This window comes from Dipteris shenzhenensis, chromosome 9 (genome assembly GCF_047967505.1).
Source record: "Dipteris shenzhenensis isolate YYH24624 ecotype China chromosome 9, Dip_SZ_1.0, whole genome shotgun sequence".
In the NCBI taxonomy this organism is placed as follows: Eukaryota; Viridiplantae; Streptophyta; class Polypodiopsida; order Gleicheniales; family Dipteridaceae; genus Dipteris; species Dipteris shenzhenensis.
Genome location: NC_141604.1, coordinates 34,500,291 through 34,524,175, shown reverse-complemented (window position 1 = coordinate 34,524,175; position 23,885 = coordinate 34,500,291). Strand labels below are relative to the sequence as shown.

The window sequence follows — 23,885 nt, the reverse complement described above, 5'->3', positions numbered from 1 at the left end:
GCTTCCTCAGTCTAGTGCCCATATTGGAAACCTGTGACACCAGACCTCCCAGACTAGTAGCTGTAAATTTAAGAACCTTGTGAACTTCTGAAAAGCTTTTCTGAAACAAATGTTACAAAGATACTAGGCAAAATCACTCAATTAAGCACCCACAAAACATGAAGATCTCTTGTTTACATTTTGTAAAATAGACTGGCAGCATTGCCTCTTCAGGATAAGGAAGTTTTAAACTTTTCCCTGAACTGTTACCAGCTGGGACATCCAGAGATACGAACTCCATTATAACATATACATAAAGAGCAACAAATATCACTTGATTGTGGCTCAAAGGACACAAACAATTCTTGTGAATGATCTTCAAAGAATAGAATGATTGTTTTTTGCTACTGAAAATCAGAAGTACTTACAGAACTCTCTAGTTCAGTTCAACCAATGTGGGAAAGCGTATTAGTAGATTGAAGTTGGTTCAACTTGGACTAAACAAGATGACCATTAATGAAATCAGTGCTCCCAGCAAATGCTTCAAGTAGCACTGATAAGAATAAGTGAAACACTTTTAGAATCTACGAGCGCGAGGGCATGTTAGAACATTTGTCCCCAACATGCTCAATGTAAACATCAGCAAGCTTTTTTCCAAGTTGCACTTGTCCTTCTAGGTCCAGGTGGATGTTATCTTCTAATAGTGAAAGTCCCTCTGCATCCACATAATACACACCAGGAAGCTTCACAGCACGTTGTGCTTGACGAACTCTCTCTAGAAACTCTGGATAGGGATGATTAGATGAAGTAATACCAACCTGCCAGCATGTAATTAAGTTTCCATTAAACATATATATATACAGATGGACCTGGGAACAATCTAAACTCATCCTATACAAACACAAAGCTGAAAACCATCAACTGCATCACCCATAGCAGGGCAATCTACTATTGACAACCACAGACATCATCAAGGTGTTCTATATCATATAACATATACACACAGACACACTTGAGAACTATTTATACAAAGGTCTTTGAGTGAGTTTTTTGTCAGGCCTCCCAAGATGAAGACTCAGTCATGACAAAGGTTAGAGATAATGCTATTAGAACTATCTAATCTATAACTGGCTGTGAATATGAGAGCATTAGTTTAGTCTCTGAAAAAGAAACGAATCTAAGCAAAACCTTCCAAAAAATGGTTCCTAGGGCAATACACCCTAGAAATAGAAAGAATAATCTCAATATTGGCAGGCCCCAGCTTGGATGAAAACTACATGAGTGAAATTTTCATGTTCCCTATACAGCGGAAACTTATATTTAGAAGAATACAAGAAAATGCCCAAACAAACAAAACAAACCCTGCAGTTTTAACATCGATGAAGCTTTGAAAAGACTGCCGAAAAAGGGAGTTTTGAATCATTATTATGGCAAAAAGAAATGTAGTTAACTCACATGTATGATTGGCAAGTTACTATCTTGCAAATCAGAGCGAATGCTTGCTATTAAATCTTCCAGCCTTTTGGGAAATTCTTCGACATTTTCAGCAGCAAGGGTGTCACTCTCGCCTTGATACCAAAGAAGTGCCCGTATGATGCCCACTTTCTCAATGGAAGCCTTAGCCCGTTGAATCATTTGCTCATAAAGTCTGCTCCCTTTCTCCCATTCTTTCATTTGCGTTCCACCAACTGCACAAGGCACCAGGCCAAATGTGGGCACTGATTCCTTTCCCAGACTTCTGAAATGTCGAAGAACCGATGCAGCAAAGACAAGGCCAGGTCCCACGCCACAGGCTTTACCTTTGTTACAAAACCCAATAGCATTGAATATGGTTGAAAGGCCTAATCTACGTGCAAGCTTCTACAAAGTGATTGCATTTTTATGACATGAATAGATAAGGGAAAAGTAAGCATGTGCCAATACAAGATAAAAATTTGCATTCCACTTTCTCAGTAATGACAAACTTGCTTTGTAATAAACCAGAATCTTCAATTTTCTTGCAAGCAGGTAATATTATCCAAAGGGAGTCCCCTGAATTCTTAACAGGTGCAAGCAAACAAGCAGTAAATCACAAGTTCAACCTTTGTCAAAGGAGACATGCAGCTGTTGTGCATTGGTTAATAGCAAGCAGAAACCCTAGAGCACCTGTGTCAATATCGAGATGCAAAGGTTCATGAGCCTCTTCCCAGTCTAATTGGGCATTTAAACGGAGGACTGTGCCTTTTTCTGTTTCACATTCTGGGGGCACAACACAATCCCATTCCTTGTAGATGCTTCCATCCCCATGATGCTTTGTCTGCACACCACCTCTCCCAGCCATATTGCTTTGGCCAGACAATATAATCACATCCTTGACAACCTCAGAGGTAAACATCGTTGGATCCTTCGATGAATTGCCGTCTGCAATAGATGGTAGTTTATGCTTAACTCTGAAGAAATTCACAATATTTTATACAAAACCAAACGAAGAATGGAAAATAACAAAAACATGAGCAAAAATAGTGCAGATTACTCTTTACCTGTAGGATTACTTAAGACAGCATGCATCATTAGGTCCACTTTGGAATAACCGCAAGAAAAAGCAGAACTATTTAGGTGAAAAACTCAATCCTAAACCAACATGTCAACAGAAAGACAGAACAAGCAGCCACCAAGAATAGACATTTGTGTGTGTGTGTGTGTGTGTGTGAGAGAGAGAGAGAGAGAGAGAGAGAGAGAGAGAGAGATTTCACCCCCCCCAAAAAAAAGTGTGCATGCGCGTGATATTTCACCCCCCCAAAAAAAGTGTGTGCATGTGCACGTGCATATATGCATATGCTCATGTGCCCACATGTGTGTGTGTATGTGCACGCGCGCGCACACATGCATACTATACATTCTGAGCCACCTTGTATAAGCACACACGTTTGTGTGTGTGTGTACACACACGCACACACATACACACACACACACACACCACATTCCCAGCCAAGCTCTTGACACCTCTCCTCATCGCTGCCCTCGTCCTCATTGCCCTCTCTTCCTACTCTTACCACCCTGCCCTCTCTTCCTATACACACACACTCCTGCCCTCTCTTCCTACTCTTACCATAGCCACCCCCCAACCCCCCTTTCCACATGGCCATTTTCCCTGCCCCCTCTGCCCTTCCCCCTTGCTTCTCTTTTTAGTCCCCCTCCTCCCGTTCTCGTATCCCAGAGGCTCATACGGAAGCGCCTAATTTGAAACGCTTTCATGCTCAGGCAGCTCCCTTGACTCCCATTGCTGTCAAAACTCTATTTCAGCCTAGGATAACTAATTGATCACCTAATGGCCAAGAGAATAGTTGGCCTCACCCCATATGCAAGCAAGCTCACGATTGGTTCCAAGCATCTCCCTCCCTCAAGGACAGCCACATTCATGATGTGACCATCTACAAAACGCAAGGGTGTTTCTCACTCCATCTCATCTCAACAGAGACCACCAAACACTGCTACAATGTAGCCCTGTGTACCTCCACGATCATTTCGTCTTCCCTCTCTTGGTACGATGGTTTTATGGCCCAGGACATGGAGATGGCACCTTACATCCCTCACTTCTAGATGACTCTGCTTCCTAGATCACCCTAGAGAGTACAACAACATTCTAGTTCCACTTGCACACAGTTTGGCACAGTCCTAAAGACCCCTCCTCTAGCATCCTCAAAAGGATGGGTCAAAAAGGTTTGTATTAAGGTTGCCAATCTTGGGTCCCTTCCCTCAGAGATCCTATTGGAGAGCCTTTCTGATGGAGTCCTCCATCAAAAAGTTGAGGTGGCTGGATTTTTTCCAGCTCTCTTGCATGAGCTTGATTTTGCACTTTGAGGTGTTCGTTCTCATGCCTTGCATGATGTAGTTCTCCCATGAGCATTGCTCTTGGAGCTTCTTTCATACTCAAATAGAAGTCTTTTCTTTGGAAAAACAAGGTGAATGATATATCTATCATTCATTAGGCCTGCCTGTGTATGAGTGAAATGCCCAAGAGAGCATAAAATTGGAGGCCCTTGGGAAGGAGATTAAGAGTAAATGAGAATGGCCCAAAGTCATACGAGGGGACCCCAAATTATCAATACTCTACAAGTGCACCAACCACAAATTAACACGTAAGAGAGCATAAATAATAACAATGGTTTTATTTTTCCCATCTCAAAACCACAACCTTCACTAAGGCTACCTACGGTAGGCCAAAAAGAAAGTTTAGGTGGCTGGATAATGCCTCAAATGCCGGGGCCGCAGGGTTTGCCCATCTATGCCCTCACTTCTAGGCTTGTCCCTAGTCTCACAAGGGGACGGTGGGTGCTCGAAACAACAAGTCTCACTCCCCCCCTCTTTGTATTGCTAAGGACCTTAAGGGGAGTCCTGAGTAGACAATTGGACAAAGATTACTAGAAAGAAGAAGGACGTTATGCCAAAAGGAATAAATGTTGCAAAGCCAAGTGCAAGTTTGTAAGCCAATCTACAGTGGGAAAGGTCCTTGCACATCGTCAAAGCCTACTGGCCTGTATCTAAAGCCCACTCCTAGGGACACCTCTTCACCCAATCCCCCTTTGGTGGAGGTTTAACACATTTCTCCAACCTCGGCTATTAATCAAAGCTCTGACAAAATGATTAGGAACCTTATAAATGAGCTAGCAATTCACCATCTTCATCATGTACTCTATCTATAAAGTCCCTTCTCTTACTTGTGATGAAATCAACGTTGAGAGACGAATGACCACACCAAAACTATGAGAGCAGGACTCTCAACGTTGTTCCCTTGTCCCCCAAACCCCACCACATCGTCTAAGCCTCCTCCTCCCCCTTCCCCAACTGATTACTTCTCCTCTCGAGCCTTCACTTCCACCCCACCCCCCCAAATTCACCTTTTTCCCTCCCTCCTCTATCTCCTCGCAAGCTCTCTCGGCCCTCTTGCCCCACCCAAAGGCCCCCGCCCGTTCTTATTCCAAGATAGCCCCTCCCTCAAGCTTTCCACCACTTGGACCTTGGAACTACGAGACCGTTTCCACAACCTACCCTCAACCTCTCAAGGTATTAGTTATCATACTCCAAGCTGTAAGGGAGGCATGGATATTCCAATAGGTGACTCCACAATGTTCTGTCACCACTTTCCCTTCTTTTGGCAGTGATACTTGTATGTCCAGCCCTAACCTTAAAAGAAGCCCCCTCAAAATCTCCCCATGAAATGATCAAAGCATTATGGCAAAAATATGGGTGCTTTATTATGGATGGCTTTATGTATAAAAGAGTAATACGTTCATCTATTCTTGTTATGGTCCTATAATATGTGGAGTATTGATGCAAATTATGTCTATTAAGATTGAATGGTTGTACGTGCCAATAAAGGTCATCATAGAGCACATTGACATGAAAACCGTTCTATGAATCATTACATAATGTCTCTTATTGTAGTAGCAAGGGTGCATGATCCACTTGTCCTCTAAAGATTAAAATTTAATATGGACCTTGCCCACTCACTTGGTCTGCTTCAAGATTAGGTGAATGGGAATGTTGATATGTCTATTTTCAGTGCTAGAGTCTTCAACAGGAGCAAAGGATCCTTGTCTATATAGCCAGGAACTAATCCCAAAGGGCTCACTTGTCTTGGGCATTTGAAGACCAAATTTGTTATGATCTACATTATCCTGGAGCAACTAGTGGCATGAGCTCATTTTGACTATTGTCTCCAATGAACGAAGAGGCTGGTCTGGTAGTAAGAAACAAAATGCAAAGCAACTGCAATTGTACATTCTTGATCACATTATGCCAATGGATTTCTAACTCTATTGTAAATATCCTGAGGCCTCTCTACTCAGTTTTGCATTTCATATATCAAGGTAGGTTCACCATCAATCCTTTGTACGAGTTTATGAGATGTGCTATAGAGGCCTTAAGGCTTAGAGATAGTATACCCACACCCCAAAGACACATGACAAGCATTTATCATAAATTATCGCTATTTAGTACTATTTCTTTTGTTTTAAATCTAAACTCTTTCTTGCAGCTAGCTTTTATATATAGGAAGCTTTAATGTTCAAGATGATGGACATCAAACAAAAAATTTGATTCAAAGTGGGATTGGCATCTTCTACATGGTAGAGCTTATGACACTAGATAATTCGATTGAGAGCATGCTAGGAGGCATTTTTGGAAAGAGACTTGAGAGCTACAAATTTGGCACTTTTATCCCAATTTTGAAGACTGAAATCTGATTTGAGTTGCTATTTTGTGAATCATTATCATAATCTCTCAATTCATATTGGATTTCATACATGTAGAACATTACATATTGCAATTCATATATATCATACGAGTAGAATATTACATATGTATATTGTATACAATCGTTGCTCAAGAGCATGTGAAAGTAATTGGATTGCCATCATTGGTGCTTCCAAAGAAAAGAAACAAGCTCTCCACACGACAAATAGAGAGATTTGTCTTTTGCAAGGACTCCTCCCTCAAGTGACATACTTTCTAATATATGAAATGTTTCAACTTTGATGTCCTTATGCACCTTCAAAGTTAAGTGTTGAATAAGGAGATAAGATCAAAAGTGGCAAATTGCATTGTCCAAAAGGTCGCATGACATAGGATTAATATCGCATGATTTTAAAAAAAAGTGTACCAAGCAAGGTGGAGTACATGACCACAAGCAAGAGGGATAGATTAAGATACTAACAAGACTCTCAACAATTTGGGACAATGAAGATGGCAACGAGAATGAGATCATGGTCGCAACAACATTGCTAACGCAAGACTCACACTTAAGAGATTGAAGACGAGGGTGATGAATTAGACGTACCCTCTTCTAGCAGTGCTAGTTTAAGCACTGAAGAGTCCTTAGATAAGGAAGAGTGCATAGTAGCCACAACTCAATCTCACTACCATATTACATGTCAAATCCATATAATACATGACTGTTCTCTATTTATATTTCTTGTAATGAGTTGTGAGTACATTGATGACAGAGTCTAGACTCGTCAACTAGACTCCGCAGCGATGAGATAATGTGATATTTGAGTTTCTTGATATGAATTTCAACATGCTAGATTCTAGAAATATCACGTATGGGTATGCTGTCTTGTTGCTTGTAAATTAAAGATGCTTATAATTTTATTTTAATTTGACTTTTTATGAGAGGTATCGTAAAATTTTTACTTTTTTGAATTTGGCTCAATATGACCTGTACTCTTTTTGCAAGTATGGGTATTGGAAGTCCAAACTTTTAAGAGCACTGCAGCTTTGTAATGGCTTCCTACAATTAGCTATTGCAGACCCCAATCTTCCATTTGAGGTCATGATGGATGCTTCCAACATAGCTATTGAAGTGGCCTTGATGCAAAGAGGCAGAGCAATTGCATCAAGGCTGAAGTCCAAAATTTTAAGAGCACTGCAGCTTTGTGATGGCTTCCTGAGAACCATGTACAATTAGCTATTGCAAACCCCAGTCTTCCATTTGAGGTCATGATGGATGCTTCCAACATAGCCTTCCCGAAGTCCAAACTTTTAAGAGCACTGCAGCTTTGTGATGGCTTCCTGAGAACCACGTACAAGTAGCTATTGCAGACCCCAATCTTCCATTTGAGGTCATGATGGATGCTTTCAACATAGCTATTGAAGTGGCCTTGTTGCAAAAAGGCAGAGCAATTGTATTCAATAGCCACAAGCTTTCTGACATTCAATCAAGACATCGAGTATATGACAAAGGGTTCCTAGCTACTGTTCATGCTCGCTGCACTTGGATACGTTACTAATGGAAGTGACTCTGTGATGGAGACAGATCACCACGCTCTTAAATAAAGCTTTAGTTAGCAACTTATGAATGCTAGACGACAATGCTTGATAAATAATTGGCCAATTTCCTGATTTACACCGATAGGGCAGTCAATGCCAGTTTCAGTTTGTGAAATTTCCAGTTTCTTTAGATCAATGGCTTCACAGTTGCCTATTACAAACTTCAAGAAGGATGGAAAATTGGACAAATGCAATGACCCATTGTGAAAAATGAAGATATAGAGCCACCTACTAGCAAGTAAGATTTGAAAGGTGACACAGGAGCAAGGATACCAAGGCATTGTCCATAATATTGGGATGACGGCATATATCCAGCTTGCAGAGATAGCCTTCAAAGCACGAATGATATAGGACATGTATGAGACCAACACCTCTACAAGGATCCTTAACCTTCAGAATGAATTGTCCAGCATGATGATGGAGGAGAAAAAGCTCGGTGCATGCCTATCTCACCAAGCTGAAGGTAGTTAGGGACCAGCTTGCTACAATTTCTCATAAGATAGACACTTGAGTAATGGTGATACTCTTGTTCAGTTTGCTTCCGAAGAGCTTCAAGATGCTTGTTACTAGCATGACAGCCGTGGAAAGTTCAAAGCCGCTCACCTTGGGAGAGATGGGAGCTATGTTGGTGTACGATGAGGATGTACAACTCGGATGCAGATTATGAAAAGACCCTAGTTGTTTCAGGCAAGAGCAAGGTCAAAGGAAAGGGTAACCCTGGCAAGAGCAAGTCCAAGGGAAAAATGCAATGGATTATTTAAATGAGCAAAAGGACTAAGCAAAGATGGAAGGATCAAGCAGAAGAAGACAAAACGCTTCTACTATGATAACACTGGACCCTATGCACAGAATTGCAAGAACGAGGCGGATCAGAAAAAAAACAATGCAGAGTCAAAGTCAGACTAGGTCCATACTGTGGTAACTGAAGATACCTTCCTAGTTCCTAGAATGGTGTCTTGAGGAGACTCATTCAAGGCAACTTTCAAAGAGGCTTGAATATTTTTTAGCATCTCCTCTTCCTGGCATTGCCACCGACAGAGGTCCTTGCTCCAATCTTGTGCTACTTTATGGATTATTCTAATAGTAGTGTCCCACCTAGCACAAGGGACTGCATCCATTGCAATCGCATCCTACCATGTCTTCTGGAAATGTTTGCTAAAGGCTTTAGATTGAAGAAGGCCATTATCAAACTTTGTACTTAGGGATATCCAATAGTCTCCTTTAGTTTATCCAGTTGTTTGCTGAGGTGCGGACCAGATGCAAGACTGTTCCTAGCAAAGGAGTTCCATCAGCACCACCACTATGTCGGCATAGAACTGAATGAATCTTCTATAATAACCCACACGTCCCAAAAAGGACTTGACTTCTCAAGGTGTGCAAGGAATAGGCAAGGTCAATATCACCTCCACTTGTGCATGCTCCTAGGTTTTGGCATGAGAGCAACGAGGTATAGTATTCCAATGTAACATCCAGGGACTAGCTGTGCAGAAAATAGATGAGCATACAAGGAGAACTCAAGCATGAGAGACACGAGATCTTCCTAACTATAGTACACTGCTTTATTTATACCAAATTCATAAATGCCCTGACTATTGTTGTACATGGTGCCAAATCGGCATACAAAACTGAGCTGAACTACTCCCCTAACTACGACATGGGGGAGCTGGAGCTACGCAGCTGAAATAGGACACCAAAACCTCGACCATAGGATGACTGAAAGGTGCTGCTGGAGGCTGGGAGCTGAGTGCTGAAATGAGGGGCAAGGCCCTCTTTATATAGGGGCTGTAAGGGCCTGTTTTGGCAGACCCAACCAGCCCTAACTGGCCGACCAGCCAGTCGGCTGGTTGGCTCGGCTGGTAGGGCTTTTTGCTCAGCCTAGAGGCCGACCTAGAGGGGGTTGAGGCCTACTATGCATGTTGCTGCCCTTTGGAGGCCCCAAAACCTGCCAAATATGCTGCGTAGGAAGCTGCGATTGGATGACAATGCAGCCAGTTGTCACTGCAACCTGGGCTTGACCCTGGCGCATCTGACATTCCCCTCTGCTGAACTTGTTGCTAGGTTGATACCTCGCAACGCTTTGCCCTGGCGGCCGAACTGCTCCGCCTGGGCTGTGACTTTGGGAAATGGGAATGGACCCCGTAACTGGAGCCTGACTCCTCCCTGGACTAGGGGTCAGTCACGGCATACGACAAGATATCTGGGATCAGACTGTGTGTCACAATGCTCCCTAGTGTAGGTGTGCATGTGACATTCCCTCTTGCTTAAATTTTGGATAAAGGTAGCTGCTGAGGGACTGAGTGAATCTGCCAAGCGAAAGTGATCTTGATGATCACCAATTGTTGCTCGAAACTTGACTATCCTCCCAAAAGACTGGGGACAATCTAGCACTGGAACTGATCTGCTAACGCTCCAAGAGGCTGAGGAAGGAATGCTCTGCTATAATAACACGGCAGCCCGAAAATACATGAACATACAAAGAGAAATCAAGCATGAGAGACACAAAAGATCTTCCTAACTATAGTACATTGCTTTATATATACCAAAGGCATAAATGCCCTGACTATTGTTGTACACGGGTGCCAAATCGGCATCCAAAACTGAGCTGAACTACTCCCCTAACTGTGACATGGGGGAGATGGAGCTACACTGCTGAAATAGGACACCAAAACCTCGACCATAGATAAGCTGAAAGGTGGGAGCTGAGTGCTGAAATGAGGGGCAAGGCCCTCTTTATATAACGGCTGGAAGGGCCAGTTTTGGCCGACATAACCAGCCCTAACTAGCTGACCATCCAGTCAGCTGGTTGGCTTGGTTGGTAGGGCTTTTTGCTCAGCCCTAGAGGCCGACTTGGAGAGGGTTGAGGCTGCCTATTAAAATCGCCTCCCCCAGCCCACTTACCATGAATGTTGCTGCCCTTTCCAAATATGCTGCTCAGGGAGCTGCGATTGGCTGACAAGGCAGCCAGTTGTCACTGCAACCTGGGCTTGACCCTGGTGCATGTGACATGCAAGCAGTGGTGTGCCACGTTCACATTAGCAAGGCGTAATACTTCCTCAAGCATGAAGATCCAAGTTCTTTTCTGATGGTGGAGGACAGCTGGAGTTGCACTATTTGTAAGGAAATAGTAGTCATCACCAAGGGAAATGAGAATGAGGTGGAGCAAGATGAGACTGAAGACATCATGTTGGGGTAAGTATGATCAAGGGCTTGCTCTATGGTGCATGTGTGCATCTAGGGGAGTCACATGTGTGTTTGTGTGTGTTGTAAAGGCACATCAAGTGCTATGATGTGTCTAGTGTGTGACCTAAGTGATGATGTAAGACAAAGGGAATCCCACTGATGTAGGGATTGATTCCCACTGATTGAGGAGATGATTGTGGAGCCTTGGTCAGAGGTCATCAGTGATGTCAGTGATCATGTAAGAGGTGCCTACATATGGACCTCACCTTTCTTCATTCCAATAAGAAAGAATTCTCATTTTGTGTTCACTTCATGCTTTCCCTTCAGTTCTCCATCATGGTATCAGAGCACTATGATCCTCCTTGAGCCCATATGTGCCACATCATCTTCTTCTTCTCCATCTTCTTCTTCTTCTTCATCTTCACCATTTCTTCCCAAAACTTGCTAGAGCTTGTTCTCCCTCGTTTTTCTGCCATTCTCCAAATCCTCTGAGCTGGAGATACCCTTTGTATGGCCGAACTTTCACCTGCAAGGAATTGAAGAAAGATCGTCGCTGCTGGTCGCCATTCCCCGAAGATCGTCGAAACTCCCTTTCACGTATTCTCTGTTTCTGCTCCACCTTTCTCTAATTCCTTTTAGGGGAAGCTTCTCCATACCTTGGGCTATCTTGTGTTGAAATTTGAACAGCAATGGCTGTATATTTGAGGAGAACAAAGCCCAAAACCAGTCGATTTTGACGACGTTCAAGCCAGCAACATCGCACGAAATTTTGTCTGACCTCTGCACTAGAAATTCGCCCATATGTGAGCTTTCATTTGAGCCAGAAAGCCCTGTTTTCTTTGCTTTGAAGACAAGCCCTCCAAGATCAGGCCTCTGTTTTGGACAGTTTTTGACAAGGTTGTGAGTTTGATGCTACATTAGATGCTACTATAGCATTTCTAATGTTTTGAAGTGTTGAATAGCATTAGTACAACTGTGGCTACAGCTTTGCTTTAAGATGCTATACCTGGATTTGCTTGAAATACTTTCATTTAGTCACCTCTATGAAGCATGCAAGTGAAAGCATCATTGATTTGTAGTATGGAATTTGGTTACAAGCCTTTGCTACTCTAAATGCTTGTATTTTGAAGCTCTTCAATTTTTTCTAGCCTTGTAAGAGAGTAGACACTGCCCATTCTGGGTTAGACCCTCTCATGGCTACCATCTTGAATATGGATAAGTTCAATGGTAAAGGCTTTCACACATGACAGATGAAGGTTAAGTTTGCATTGATGAGGGAAAACCTCTGGGGGCTTGTCAAACCGGCTTCAACTTCTTCTTCAACAGCCTCTAATGCTGGAGAATCCTCAGCTCCGACACGCTCGGCAAGAGATCCTGCTAGAGAGGAGAAAGCCTATGGCATCATTGCTCTTGCCTTAGGAGATGACTATATTCATCACATCTCTGATTTAGAGTATCCTTCAGAAGCTTGACATTATTTTTGGTGCTAGCTCTCACATCTCAAAATTGTCACTTGAGATTGCTTTCTTTGAATTGAAGATGGTTAGTGGCACTCCTTTGGCTGCTCATGTCAATCATATGCGGAGTCTCATGACTCAACTTGCTTCTATCAACTCTCCAATCACTACAAATGATGCAATGGCAGTGTTGCTCAAAAGTATGCCTGAAGATTATGATCATGTTGTTACCTCTTTGAAAAATCTTCCTAATCCTAATCTTGAAGGTCTTATTTCTGCTCTTCAAGAAGAAGAAAGGCACATGGAACTCCGGAGACGCAATGACACACCATACCAGAGAGGCAATGACACAGCCTATGCCATAAAAATTCAAAAGGGCAAGTTTTCACCTTGCAAACATTGTCGGAAGACTAATCACCTCTCAAAAGATTGCTTCAAGATCAATCCATGCAAACACTGTGGCAAAAACAATCACCATGAAAAGTATTGTAGAGCCAAAAAGGAAGAAGCTACAAAGTCAAAAACTGCCAATCTACTTTCATTTGATGAGTCTCCACATGATAAAGACTATGCTTTTAAAACACTTTGTCTTTTTTGTTTATCATCACTTAGTCAAAATTTTGAGGTTCTCTGCCTGGAGTAGTACTCCAAAAAGAATATGTTATGTAAATCACCTCTGGTCACCATATGATATAGACCATGTGATATGTGTTTTGACTATCCCATTTCTGTAAAACTCACACCCTTGGGAACCCTTGCTAGCATGAGATCCTAGCCATAGATTAATCCTTGACTACCATGAGATGGCATGAGAATGTATGAGACTAGATGAATCCTTGACACTACAAGAGGCAATCCCTTGAGGGGGGTTTGTTGGGGTAAGTATGATCAAGGGCTTGCTCTATGGTGCATGTGTGCATCTAGGGGAGTCACATGTGTGTTTGTGTGTGTTGTAAAGGCACATCAAGTGCTATGATGTGTCTAGTGTGTGACCTAAGTGATGATGTAAGACAAAGGGAATCCCGCTGATGTAGGGATTGATTCCCACTGATTGAGGAGATGATTGTGGAGCCTTGGTCAGAGGTCATCAGTGATGTCAGTGACCATGTAAGAGGTGCCTACATATGGATCTCACCTTTCTTCATTCCAATAAGAAAGAATTCTCATTTTGTGTTCACTTTATGCTTTCCCTTCAGTTCTCCATCACATCAAATAGAGCATCAATTCAGAGTTCCACAATCGTGATTGATAGATTGACATCCACCAACTTTAGGCACTTTAACATGTGCCTAACTTGCTGCAATCAAGACCAAGCACCAACAAGACTATACCGATAACTATGAGCCCACTTGAGTTGGGGGACTCCTGCTAGAGTTGGGGAGGTAAACCCAAGTTTAGTCTTCTCTCTGCATTTGCTTCATAATTTCAATAGACTGCTTTGGGCATGTTGTTTGTCTTGGTATTCTTAGATGTTAGAAGAACGGATAGTGAAGTTTCTCTAGACAAACAGAGGGAAAGGCTTAGGCACCCATCCATCTTTTCCACCCGGGGTTTTTTTTAATGAGGAAGAAGTCATGATTTACGACTTTTTTCTAACCTTTCACTTATGGCTCGTTGCTACTTGCAAAAAGGTATGCCTGTCAACAAGTCATTTCCATGAGGAAGAGCCCTTCAATCCTATGAAGAAACACGTTTTTTCATAAATTGTGTAACTGTGACTCTTCACTTTCTATCAAAAAGAGGCCAATTCTATGTAATTAACAACTTGTTCCGATTCAATCTTTGTAATCTCTCTCTCTCTCTCTCTCTCTCTCTCTCTCTCTCTCTCCATGGTAGCCAATCTAGAAGAGTCTTGGGGATTCAATTCCTTGTTAGACATAAAAATCCTTGTAATTTAATATTTTTAGGGAGCAAGGAGGAGGACTAGCCATATACTTCTATGAAGAGTTGCAATTCATAAAGGGTTTTCAATATTGACTCTTCACACTTTCTATTCAAAAGAGGCCAATTCTATGCAATCGACAGTTTGTTCCATTCAATCTTTTTACTCTACTTGTCCCCGTTGCCTTTCTACTGTGGAGTCAGTTCAGCATTGCTTATGGGATTACAGACAGGCGAGGATTATTTGGAGGGGGATACCTAGGATCTTTAGTACCTTTATCTACTCCCCCTTCCTCATGACTTGGGACTCAGTCGCTTGGCTTTCAAGGCCTCAAATCTTTTATGAGAGACATGACTCTTCTTGGGTTTTATCGATTGGACGCCAATTGTAGAGACATGCTCTTTGGATGATGTTCCTGACTTATCTTTTAGACCAATGCATACCTCTATGGATTCTTCTTGGGAGATACTAGCCAATATTGCAACGTGGCATACTTGGAGAGCCAAATGCACAGAGGCATTGGACAAATGTCAGGTTCACCACTTGTATATGGACAGAAACTATACACACACTCATGGCCATCTAGGATAGTATACAAGGATCCTATCTGGCAGCTTCCACTAGGAGGGCTATGTTTTCTAGAGAATGGAGGGGCTCTCCCTTCTCTGAGTCTACTGCAGGTTGAGATGGCATTTTCAGCCTCAACGTTGGTTGCTTTCCACTTCTTTCTTAAGAGTACTTTTTCTCTTGCATTAATGTTGTATTTTCACCTTGAGCTTGCTCTCGCAGGTTTTGTTCATACTTGATAGAAGTCTTTATTTTGCAAGAAAACAAATTAATTAAATTACATTTATACTCTACTATCACTACTCTCACTCTCCCTCTCTTCTAATGATGTTAAATAACAAGAATTTTGTACACAATTAATCTATTCTAGATTGGCTACCATGTGTCTGTGTGTTTGTGAGAGAGGGAGAGACAGAGACAGAGACAGAGAGAGATGATATGATATGGTATGGTTGTATTAAAGACCTCTTGAGACCCTTCGAGATCTATGGGATTGGTGATCTCTATCAACTAATAGTGATCTTTTACATCCAGTGAAGTAAAATACTATAGACTAACTAGTAGCTAGTACTTGATGCACTAGCTTGTGTGCCAATCCAAGTATCTTGTTGTGGTATTCCAAAACTTCTTTTAGATAACTCCCTAGCTTTGTAGATGGCTGCTCTAAAAGAATTTTCAGGTTGCCTTTGTTGTCATCAATCTTTCTCTGATGTGAGCATGGGCCTATCATCTTAGGAGTACATGCTGCTCATTTTCCAGCTACCCTGTGGGGCAGACTTTACATATGCTTTCTTCTCTTGGGACCCTATTCTACTCAAGACCAGAAGGGTCTATGAGACCAAAAACGTTGTACAATGACTGCCTCAGTGGCACCTCAATGGCCTCAATGGCTCAACCAAAATTAGGGGTAAAATATGCAGGTCCAACGTAAGAGAGTACCATCATCAAGGTCGTGTCTCTTATATGTACCTTGGAACCTCTCTATGAGGAAACCTAGCAACTTAAGCTTAGAAATGTGCCTGCACCCGAGCTTGCGCACATGAGAATGTGTGTGTGTGTGTGTGTGTGTGTGTGTGCGTGTGTGTGTGTGTGTGTGTGTGTGAGCTTCATGGCTTGCAAATTCCAGGGGCACAGCGGTTTCTTGCACAGGCATATGCTGATGATTCATATTTCATGCCCAGGAATTCTCAAAGTGACCTCTCTCATTTGATGCATACTCTGAATGATTTTGGCATAGCTGCTGGACTGCATATTAACTTTCAAAAATCGAATCTTCTACATTGAAGGAAGCTGATTGGCATGCACTTCTCTGGCCAGGCCACATCCTCCATTCCCATACTCTTGTGAGGCATCTAGGATATCCCATTGGCTGGAATATTACCCCTCAACAACAGCTCAAATGGGTGCTTCAAAAGATCAACAAGAAGCTGGAATACTGGCATTTGTCCACTTAGCCTCTACATGTTCGACTTCAGATAGTACAGTCTATCATTATGGCATACGTGCAATTTTATTTGCCTCTTCTTCCATGGTCTTTTAAGCATTTGGCTTCCTATATGTCCCAGGCTATGGAGATATTTTGGAAAAGCAAATCTCACAAAAAGGCATTGCGACTACTTCCCATGCAGTCTGTTTGTTCTCCTAGGACTCATGGGGGACTGAATATTCTCAATCTTCAGTTTCATATGTTGGCAAGAAAGAGCACTATGATTGCTGATTTTTTTCAGCAAAAACAGTCATGGGCTATTATGTTAGCAGCTATGTGTGGAAACATGACGTCCCATGCATATGGGCATTGGATTACAGATCACTGGGAAGCAGTCATGACCACGTTTTAGGGAAAAATTCCTGGTTGTCCTGTTTCTACTGCTTTTATTCATGATTGGAAGAGAATTCTCTCTTATGCTAAATGGACAGGTGCTTCTTCCCATCATGGTAATTCTTTTCGCTTGGAAAGCATCCATTGGAGCAAGGTATTTGAATCGCCTCTCGCTTTACAGGCACCTATTAAAGCATATAATCTTATGAAATTGGGCATAAGATTTGTCGGAGATGTTGTCGATCAATATGGTTATGTGCTTTCATTCCCACAAGCTTGCACGACATTTCCCTTGGGTCTGCATCATCGGCCCATTTGGAGAATACTTACAACTATGTTGCAGCCATTTATTCCTATTCCTCCACTATTTGTACATGACAGATTGCTGGACTGGAATCTGACTTCCTTATCCCCTGCTACCTATTCGCTTTCAATGCATAATCTGGCCTCCTCGATGGTCTACATATTTCTTCTTCCACCGCCATGGATTGATAAGCATGCCAACACTCTTTGGAATTTGGATAGGCCTTTATCTTGGTGGCAATCACGACTCAAGAAAATTTGGAAAGCCAAATTGCCATTGAAACAGAGGCTTTTCTTTTGGAGATGTATAGTGGGAGCTTTTTCCATTGGGGTGAAATTGGCAGCACGTAGCATTGCTTCCCCTTCCTGCCCCCGTTGCTCTCAACCGTGAGACAATTCCCCATTTGTTGTGGTCTTGCCCGCACTCTCAGATATTGATCACTCATGTTTCTCGAAGTGTTTTCTGACTGTTTTTGAGTTCTTCCATTAGGCTCTCTTTTGGAGTCTAATGTCATGTACATTGATCTCATGTTAATAATATAGTTACTGGTTTCACCAAAAAAAAAAAGTGTGTGAGAGAGAGAGAGAGAGAGAGAGAGAAACTTGAAAGACCGATAACAGGTACAAGTTACAACAAGGTGCAAGTTCTATAGAAACTAAGGATATAAAGAAATAGGTGGGATTGTGGACCCATCCTTTTTTATTCTATGCAAATGGGATTTCTATGCTATTTTCATCCCAACACGTGCTACTAGTCAAAAGAGTTGGGATGTTTTAGGTAAGAAAGGACACGTCATCATTCCAATGTGTTTAGGTCTCTATTCGAGGATCTAGAGGCTAGGGTGTAGGATAGGAGAAAATTTGGCTAATCCCATTCTAAACCCCTCCTAAACCACTTGGTATAGGATGGGAGTAATGATGAGAGTTGGATTCCCATGCCACTCGCATCCATGTGCTAAGGCCCTACTATGAAGGACCACTTTGCTATTCAAAAATAGCTACCAAAGAGGCCGGAAACAAGTAGAATAAAGTTTGCAATCTCAACAAATTCGAGATGATCCCTGTTGGAAAGTCTGGGCTAAGGCCTCCAGGGGAAGACGGAGGCGGAAGAGTCAAGAGACTGACAGAAAATTGTTTGTCCCTTTGTTCTTTTGATTCGATTTAGGTGCATATACAGAATCCTTTCAATCCTAAAAAAGGACCCAAAAGTCAGATCGTGCATCGATGCCCATAATTCCGTGACAAATAGTCTGAAAGTTTATCATTTCCAGCCAGGAAACAGTGCTACTCAGGCCTTTCACTCACGAAGAGAAATACAATTAAGACGCCAACCAAGACCTGTAGAGAAGTGATAATCTCGGGGCCTCCTACGTTGACAGATGTGTGGCCACTTTCACAGAAGAAGACCCTTTTCTCCCCCTGCGCGTCTGGCTCTGTCAATCAGAAGAAGATGACAAATACCCAGACGGGCCAGATATGCAAGCCCACGAGTCGAAATGAGCTTGAGGTGTCTGTGTGGACTTCAAAGTTCACACGTACACTCTGTGAAAAAATCGCACGTACACAGGGTGCCAACGTGGCAAGAGAGTTAGGTAGTTTTCTGTGGGTTCAAAGATACGAGTTTCATACTGGAAAAAACGCCAGGGTGCCGACGTGGCAAGAGAGTAGCTATAGGTAGTATTCTGTGGGTTCAAAGATACGAGTTTCATACCAAGACGGGTTAGAGACCCACTCCGCTAGGTCTCAAGGTAGAATCTTAAAATGTCAATAAACAACTAGATTTGCGGCAAGCAGCCTTTCCATCGTGAAGCACGTGACTACTAACGCGCGAGTCGAAATTGAACCTACATCCTAGTATTTTATCAAATTTTAAAGGAAAAAGCGAATGAGTAAAATGGTAGACATGAGACGCGACACAGGGTTTGTTAGGACTCGATTCTCCCTGTAAATGTCGGGGGTGGTGATTTATTATTGATTTCGTAATGTCCATATTTTGAAAGCTGAAGTCCAACAAATACATGAATAAGGTGATACAATAACTGATCCTCATTGAAGTCTACACTCTTGTCACATGGACTACAACCATATGAATTAAGGTGTCGTCATCCTTCGATCTTGCATCCATCTTGGATTTCCTTTCTCCCTCGCATTGATGAATAAAGGTGTCATCATCCTTCGACTTGCATCCATCTTGGATTTCCTTGCTCCCTTGCATCGATAACATGCATTAAAAGAGAGGAGTGTTGTAAGAATTTAGATTGAAAACAAGCAATTTTTAATGAACGAGCAATTGAATTGCTTCCTTCCCCAAAGAGTTAAAATCCGAGGGAACAGCCTTCCCTGTGTGCCAATATAATGCCGAGAATATTAACGTCAAGAATATTAGCGCCGAGATAAGTCTCACAAATAGATAAGATACTAACATATTACCTGAATGTCAATAGTCATAATCATAGTCAAACGCTGGTAAAATCACCACGAGCAGTGCGCTAGGTGAAATCATCGTCTTTTGGCGATTTCATGGTCGCTTGATTTCTCTTATGAATCATAATTATAGTTTTATAGACTGCCACACATGCCACCAACCAGTAGTGATGCCTGCAAACCACCAATTCAATAGTCTGATTAGACTACATGCTGATGTCAATAGTCACATTTGTATTGCAACTTGACAAATCAACATCTCACATGCACCAGTAATTTGTTGCTATTTTTGCAAATCCAATAGTTTCGCTATTCATCAAAACATATCCTGGCAAACTCCAAGCAATTGCACCTATTTCGGATGAAGAGTCTTGATGATACTGCTGTAAAATATAGCTCAAAAGGTAGAATTTGTTCATCCATCTCAGGTTGTTTAATTTCAAAGAGCAGTTTCCAATGGCTTTGATCCAAGACTAACAACAGGTGCTACTCAAACTTCTTCTTCAACCTCTAGAGATAACTCCTTCACATCATCAATTTAGAACATTCCCACTTTGTAACCATTGTTCTCCAAGACATTCTTCAACCTATTGCTTATTATAGAGCTTTAACATAATTCCTCTTTCCTTGAGTCCTTCAGTGTCGATGTATTCTCTCAATTGTGTGAGTTGCATAGTAAATACTCAAGCATATTATTTTGTGTTGGGGTAATCTTTGTAGGGATCCATACTATGGTCAAAGATTGAAGTAGGATGGCCATGCAGTTTACATGGCAATAACTCACACATGGTCTTAACATGGCTTTCCAATGTAGATGAAGAGGTTTCATGATTTATGCTACTGTCAGGATTATTGCCTAAAGCTTGTTTAATGAGCTTCTCTGTTGTAGATATTCATCGATATCCTTTTTGATATGCCTCCATTGTTGGACAGAGATTGGAAATCACCATAGAAAGATCAGACTAATACCTTCGTAAGTCATGCTAAACCATTTGTGCTGCCTATTGTAAATATCTCTAGCTTGTATTATGTTTCGTTCACCCTGAATGTTTGTTGGGCATAGTAATCATCACACGCCTAGCTCCATCCTGCCCATAAATTTTATGATCAGTTAACTACAATCAATCACATTTACTTCTTCAAAAGAATCTAAATCAACAATGGATGTGGCTGAGTACCTCAGTCGATCTTCTTCATCTTCCTCATGAGCTTTTCTCTTCATCTTCATCCTCATCGCCTTCTTTGCAATCATGGCGCAATACGTGCACTTCACGGTGTCTGAAAACTACAAATGGTTTTCTCAATTCATTTGCTACCAAAACCCTCAAGCAAATTCCGGCTTTGTACACATGTCTTGTTAAGACACCGCCATCGCCATGAGGCCAAAACAAATAATAGATTGCTTTCTGCTAACCGATCGACGAGAGGTGGAGACAATGGTTTGGCTAGAGAGGAATTAACACACAATCAATGCATTCTTTGACTTTTATATTTTTTGCAATGCTCTCTCTATCGTGGCAAATCGGGATGAGCAAGGTTGTAGCAGCTCATGCAGTGCCATCAAAGGTAGCAAAATTATTGAGTAAGAAGAAATTATCGCAAATTGTCCAAAGGCTCCTCTGATACTCTCGCATATCTTCATCCACCCTTCCATAGACTAAGAACCCACCAAGAGCCTGTGAAATCAGCAACCTCATTCCTACGCTATCTCAAAATGACCATGGCAGCAATTTGAAGCAAATTGTGGTGTATTATGATGGCCAATTCATCCCTACGTAGACTACGACTATAACAAACGAACGTGTCGAGCTGCGATACTAAATATATGTGATATAAGAAGTAAGGGAAACATTCCTTGCATCATCGTAGAAGACCGATCAAAGCCCCTTGTAGTGTGAAACCTCAATTGCATTATGCAACGACAAAGAGGTACCAAAGATATGAAATGGAATGTGCAAGAATCTACAAGTGCCATACGAGTCCAAAGCATTGAAACAGGCGTATTCAGGGATCAAAAGGCATATGAGGATGAGGATGAGATACAAGAAGCTATGGAAACTCTATGCAAAATTCCACCACATGCATGGGAAGTAGCAAGCTAAGGGTGTCCACTTTTTGTTCACTCCCCAATCCTTAGGAGGTGGAAAAACAAGCTTTTTAGCACACAAAAATGCAAATCTCACCTACTTCCCTATGGATCTAGTCTTTGAAGTCTTCAGACACAACATCACACTTGTTATTGTGCACACAATCGTATAGTCTGATCGAAAATTTGATGCACACACAAAAAATTCCTTTGTGTCACACGGCATGGTTCCAGGGTGGTCACACCTTTGTCACGAACAGAGAGTGTCATATTAAATTCTAAATTTCTCACTCATTTTAGATTAAATGTTATTGAAACTTTGTAAGTGGTCTCTTTACATTATGTAGAGCTTAACTTGATTTATTGGTAATTTTTTGAATGATTTATCTAATTATAAATAATTATTTATAATAAATAAAGTCATAAAATACATGCATTTTAGTAGCACACTACTTTTTTTTAGTATTTTGAATAATTAAGCAAATCCAATTCAGTGGAAGGTTAGTAGGCACATAAGGGTGTGTGGTTGAATTATCAAATCCCAAATCCAACGGTTAGATTTAGGAAGATTGAAGTTTAATTTTTACTTGTACTCCTTAGAGGATCAATAAAGAATATTAAAAATAAATCTAGTAATTCTCAAACATGACCGAACATTTCAAAAAAGTCAATATTTTTAGTCCTCCGCATGATGAATAAGGGGAAAAAATTTTGGTTAAATTTGAGTAAGGGAAACGTACAATATGGCCTCCAAGAGTGAAATCTCCCTTTTGTGGGGGAAAAAGGGCCATCCAAGCCTAATACCAAGACAAGGTAGGCTTGGTATTAGGCTTGGTGAGGTAGGCTAGGAGCATCACCGACCCTAGTGGCAAGCCTTTGGAGTGTGCATGCTGCCCATGCGGAAGGCTGAGTCATCTATTTTTGCCTTGCAACCATGCCATGTTGTTAGACCGCGTGGTGCCATATCATCAAGGAGATGTGACATCACTGCTTGCCATGTCACCTTACATTGCAGGTTTATGACCTGCGTGAGGCATTAAATACCTCGATCGAGGTATATGACCTAGGCATAGCATACCTTGATTGAGGTTTACGACCACGATCGAGGTATTTGGAGGTACGAAACTGGAATAAAATCAAACGATGCAAATATTCGAAATTAACGTTGGATTCCAGCCAATTAGTTTCAATCTTAGCACCTTCTCCACCAATAATAATCAAGAGCAATCTAGTGGATGAGTTGAGGCTCCCTATAAGACACCACGTTTTGGTTCATTTCACCCATTCTTAGCCATTCTTGTCTCCTCATCACTTTGTCACACCTTCCATCCTACTTTCATTGAGAATGGTTTCTTAAAGCTGTAGAGCTAGTAGATGTGAAAGATGTAGGAATCCCCCCCCAAATCTCATTGACGAGGAGCGCAAGCGAAAGGCTTGTGAGCGCAAGAGAGCCTCTAGAGCTAGAGCTCGTGCTGCCACCTCTACATCCCACCTCCACCTCTACATCCCACCTCCACCTCCACCTCCACCTCCACCTCCACCTCCACCCCCACCCCCACCCCCACCTCCATTGTCCCCCCATCCTCATCCGCTCCCCTACCTCTAGCCTCCACCCTTCCCCTAGCCACCTACATTTTGGCCTCCACCTCTACCTCTTCCCCCTCCACCCTCCCCCCTCCCCCTCCCCTCCCCCCATTCCCCTTGGCGCCTCCCTTCCGCCCTCCACCCTACCATCTCCCATTGATCCTCTTGCCCCACCTTGCAGCAACAGTGTTGCTTCATGACGTGACTTGTCGAAGTCCACTATCCATCGTCATACTAGCAAGATTGTGCAGTCTTTTTTTTGTGACCTCACGCTAGCTTCGCAGTCTGCTCTTCTCATGTCCCTGATTGATCACCCTGACTTGGTAGAGTATAGGAGGCTTGCTGGTCTTGGTGCACGTAGAGATAGGGTTGTATGTAGTGAGGTCCTTAGCAGTGTTCGACGTTCCTATGCTTCTATTAAGCATAGGAACTCCAGTGATGCCTTGGTAGCATGTCGTGCTATTGTGGTTGCCATTAGTAGACCTCATATGATAGGCCATGTGCGTACCGCTTCACATCTTCTTCAGATTGCTCCGCGCACATTGCGAGCAGGCATGATTAGGAGGCAGAGTCTAGAGGATAATGAGACTGATGCTCTTTGGGCTTTGAGTGGTCGTGCACCTCGCAGCGATTGATTGTTGGATGATTCCATTAGGTCATTCATACAACAGTTTTGGGAGGAGCATTGCAGAGCATCCCCGGTGTTCAAGAAGGCATTGTGGAAGAGGGTGTCACGCGGTGTGTACATTGAGCATGGTGCATGTTTTTTGGAGTGTACCCAGACTAAGTTGTACA

The 23,885-nt window shown here is 42.2% G+C and overlaps 1 protein-coding gene across 2 annotated transcripts; it reads right to left on the bottom strand.

Moving 5' to 3' along the window:
- Positions 1 to 293: 293 nt before the first annotated feature.
- On the bottom strand, positions 294 to 18,707 carry LOC147898563 (putative carbohydrate esterase At4g34215). 2 transcript variants are annotated; one of them, XM_087378939.1, is made up of 5 exons: positions 18,650 to 18,707; positions 18,335 to 18,538; positions 2,125 to 2,379; positions 1,435 to 1,778; positions 294 to 797 (listed from the first exon to the last, which is right to left on the bottom strand). In XM_087378939.1, exons 3-5 carry the CDS (start codon positions 2,351 to 2,353, stop codon positions 564 to 566), a joined length of 807 nt encoding a protein of 268 aa, XP_087235065.1. In that variant the 5' UTR covers positions 2,354 to 2,379; positions 18,335 to 18,538; positions 18,650 to 18,707; the 3' UTR covers positions 294 to 563. The 2 variants fall into 2 exon arrangements, with proteins under 2 accessions (XP_087235065.1, XP_087235066.1); XM_087378940.1 differs by having other exon boundaries at positions 1,435 to 1,667.
- Between the last annotated feature and the right edge of the window lie 5,178 nt (positions 18,708 to 23,885).